Source organism: Palaemon carinicauda, chromosome 36 (genome assembly GCF_036898095.1).
Source record: "Palaemon carinicauda isolate YSFRI2023 chromosome 36, ASM3689809v2, whole genome shotgun sequence".
NCBI classification, from domain to species: domain Eukaryota; kingdom Metazoa; phylum Arthropoda; class Malacostraca; order Decapoda; family Palaemonidae; genus Palaemon; species Palaemon carinicauda.
In genome coordinates, this window is record NC_090760.1 from 72,908,984 (window position 1) to 72,912,879 (window position 3,896).

The 3,896-nt window shown below is 36.1% G+C and overlaps 1 protein-coding gene across 1 annotated transcript; it reads left to right on the forward strand.

Moving 5' to 3' along the window:
* The first annotated feature begins 255 nt into the window (after nt 1-255).
* Nucleotides 256-3,478, forward strand: LOC137628689 (protein PIF-like). The gene is made up of 2 exons (XM_068359840.1): nt 256-2,325; nt 3,410-3,478. Exons 1-2 carry the CDS (start codon nt 256-258, stop codon nt 3,476-3,478), a joined length of 2,139 nt encoding a protein of 712 aa, XP_068215941.1.
* The last annotated feature ends 418 nt before the right edge of the window (nt 3,479-3,896 follow it).

Consider the following 3,896-nt stretch of genomic DNA (forward strand, 5'->3'; position numbering starts at 1 on the left):
TGGTAGACATGTTCGGGATAGAAAAACACTTATGATGTTAGACATGATGGGGATAAAAAAAACACTTATGATGGTAGACATGTTCGGGATAGAAAAACACTTATGATGTTAGACATGATAGGGATAAAAAAACACTTATGATGGTAGACATGATAGGGATAAAAAAAACACATGATGGTAGACATGGTAGGGATAAAAAAAACACTTATGATGGTCGACATGGTAGGGATAAAAAAAACATTTTTGATGGTAGACATGGTAAGGATAAAGAAACACTTAGGCTATGATGGTAGACATGTTAGGGATAAAAAACGCTTAGGCTATAATGGTAGACATGATAGGGATAAAAAACGCTTAGGCTATGATGGTAGACATGGTAGGGATAAAAAACGCTTAGGCTATGATGGTAGACATGATAGGGATAAAAAACGCTTAGGCTATGATGGTAGACATGATAGGGATAAAAAACGCTTAGGCTATGATGGTAGACATGATAGGGATAATAAACGCTTAGGCTATGATGGTAGACATGTTAGGGATAAAAAACGCTTAGGCTATGATGGTAGACATGATAGGGATAAAAAACGCTTAGGCTATGATGGTAGACATGTTAGGGATAAAAAACGCTTAGGCTATGATGGTAGACATGTTAGGGATAAAAAACGCTTAGGCTATGATGGTAGACATGATAGGGATAAAAAACGCTTAGGCTATGATGGTAGACATGTTAGGGATAAAAAACGCTTAGGCTATGATGGTAGACATGATAGGGATAAAAAACACATAGGCTATGATGGTAGACATGATAGGGATAAAAAACGCTTAGGCTATGATGGTAGACATGATAGGGATAAAAAACGCTTAGGCTATGATGGTAGACATGATAGGGATAAAAAACGCTTAGGCTATGATGGTAGACATGATAGGGATAAAAAACGCTTAGGCTATGATGGTAGACATGATAGGGATAAAAAACGCTTAGGCTATGATGGTAGACATGTTAGGGATAAAAAACGCTTAGGCTATGATGGTAGACATGATAGGGATAAAAAACACATAGGCTATGATGGTAGACATGATAGGGATAAAAAACGCTTAGGCTATGATGGTAGACATGATAGGGATAAAAAACGCTTAGGCTATGATGGTAGACAAGATAGGGATAAAAAACGCTTAGGCTATGATGGTAGACATGATAGGGATAAAAAACGCTTAGGCTATGATGGTAGACATGTTAGGGATAAAAAACGCTTAGGCTATGATGGTAGACATGTTAGGGATAAAAAACGCTTAGGCTATGATGGTAGACATGTTAGGGATAAAAAACGCTTAGGCTATGATGGTAGACATGATAGGGATAAAAAACACTTAGGCTATGATGGTAGACATGATAGGGATAAAAAACGCTTAGGCTATGATGGTAGACATGTTAGGGATAAAAAACGCTTAGGCTATGATGGTAGACATGATAGGGATAAAAAACGCTTAGGCTATGATGGTAGACATGATAGGGATAAAAAACGCTTAGGCTATGATGGTAGACATGATAGGGATAAAAAACGCTTAGGCTATGATGGTAGACATGTTAGGGATAAAAAACGCTTAGGCTATGATGGTAGACATGTTAGGGATAAAAAACGCTTAGGCTATGATGGTAGACATGATAGGGATAAAAAACGCTTAGGTTATGATGGTAGACATGATAGGGATAAAAAACGCTTAGGCTATGATGGTAGACATGTTAGGGATAAAAAACGCTTAGGCTATGATGGTAGACATGATAGGGATAAAAAACACATAGGCTATGATGGTAGACATGATAGGGATAAAAAACGCTTAGGCTATGATGGTAGACATGATAGGGATAAAAAACGCTTAGGCTATGATGGTAGACATGTTAGGGATAAAAAACGCTTAGGCTATGATGGTAGACATGTTAGGGATAAAAAACGCTTAGGCTATGATGGTAGACATGTTAGGGATAAAAAACGCTTAGGCTATGATGGTAGACATGATAGGGATAAAAAACGCTTAGGTTATGATGGTAGACATGTTAGGGATAAAAAACGCTTAGGCTATGATGGTAGACATGTTAGGGATAAAAAACGCTTAGGTTATGATGGTAGACATGTTAGGGATAAAAAACGCTTAGGCTATGATGGTAGACATGTTAGGGATAAAAAACGCTTAGGCTATGATGGTAGACATGATAGGGATAAAAAACGCTTAGGCTATGATGGTAGACATGTTAGGGATAAAAAACGCTTAGGCTATGATGGTAGACATGATAGGGATAAAAAACGCTTAGGTTATGATGGTAGACATGTTAGGGATAAAAAACGCTTAGGCTATGATGGTAGACATGATAGGGATAAAAAACGCTTAGGCTATGATGGTAGACATGATAGGGATAAAAAACGCTTAGGCTATGATGGTAGACATGATAGGGATAAAAAAACCTTTATGATGTTAGGTTATGATGGTAGACATGGTAGGGATAAAAAAAAAAAACATTTTTGATGGTAGACATGGTAGGGATAAAAAACGCTTAGGCTATGATGGTAGGACATGTTAGGGATAAAAAACGCTTAGGCTATGATGGTAGACATGTTAGGGATAAAAAACGCTTAGGCTATGATGGTAGACATGATAGGGATAAAAAACGCTTAGGCTATGATGGTAGACATGATAGGGATAAAAAACGCTTAGGCTATGATGGTAGACATGTTAGGGATAAAAAACGCTTAGGCTATGATGGTAGACATGTTAGGGATAAAAAACGCTTAGGCTATGATGGTAGACATGATAGGGATAAAAAAACGCTTAGGTTATGATGGTAGACATGATAGGGATAAAAAACGCTTAGGCTATGATGGTAGACATGATAGGGATAAAAAAACCTTTATGATGTTAGGTTATGATGGTAGACATGGTAGGGATAAAAAAAAAAAACATTTTTGATGGTAGACATGGTAGGGATAAAAAAAACACTTGTGATGGGTAACTTGATATGGTTCAAAATGACTTGTAAAGGAAGACTTGGAATGAAACAAGCGGAAATATTGTTCTGATGTAGCAAAACTATTTCGTTTGTTTTCTGAAATGTCTTTCCAGATTATGTTTTATCTTGCAGATAAAACGCATTTATTTACTATTTTGTAAACGCATTTGTTGTCCTAATATGCAAAAAAATGCATCTTCGATAGACACTCCTCCTTGCAGCGTTGCTAGAACGATTTTATGACTCCACAGTGTTACCAGACTTTAATTTAAAGTCGGTTTTCTGTCACTCGCCCCTCAGGGGAAATTATAGGTACTCCAAAAAAGACCCACATTTTAGTCACGTTTATTACACGGTGGGTGGACCCTCACTCTGTGAAATACAAGGACCCTTTTTTTTCTGTGTCAGTCAAGCGGAGAAGAAGAAGAAGAAGAAGAAGAAGAAGAAGAAAAAGAAGAAGAAGAAGAAGAAGAATAGGCGCCATGGAGCGGAAGGAACTGCTTTCTTTTCTTCTGTTTGTCTCTCCCGAGGATGGACAAAGGTGGGGAGGGAGTGAGTTGGGGTTGGGAGGAACCTGTAAAAGGTTTAAAGGTTGCTCGTGAATGACAGAGACAAGGGACAGTGACACTGCCATAGCAGAACAATGTCGTAGATACTGACTACACACACACACACATATATATACACACACACACACACATATATATATATATATATATATATTTATATATTTATATATATATATATATATATATGTATATATATATATATATATATATTTATATAGATATATATATCTTTATATATATATATTTATATGTATATATTTATATATATACAGTGTATATATATATATATATATATATATATAGATATATATATTCTTTATAAATAT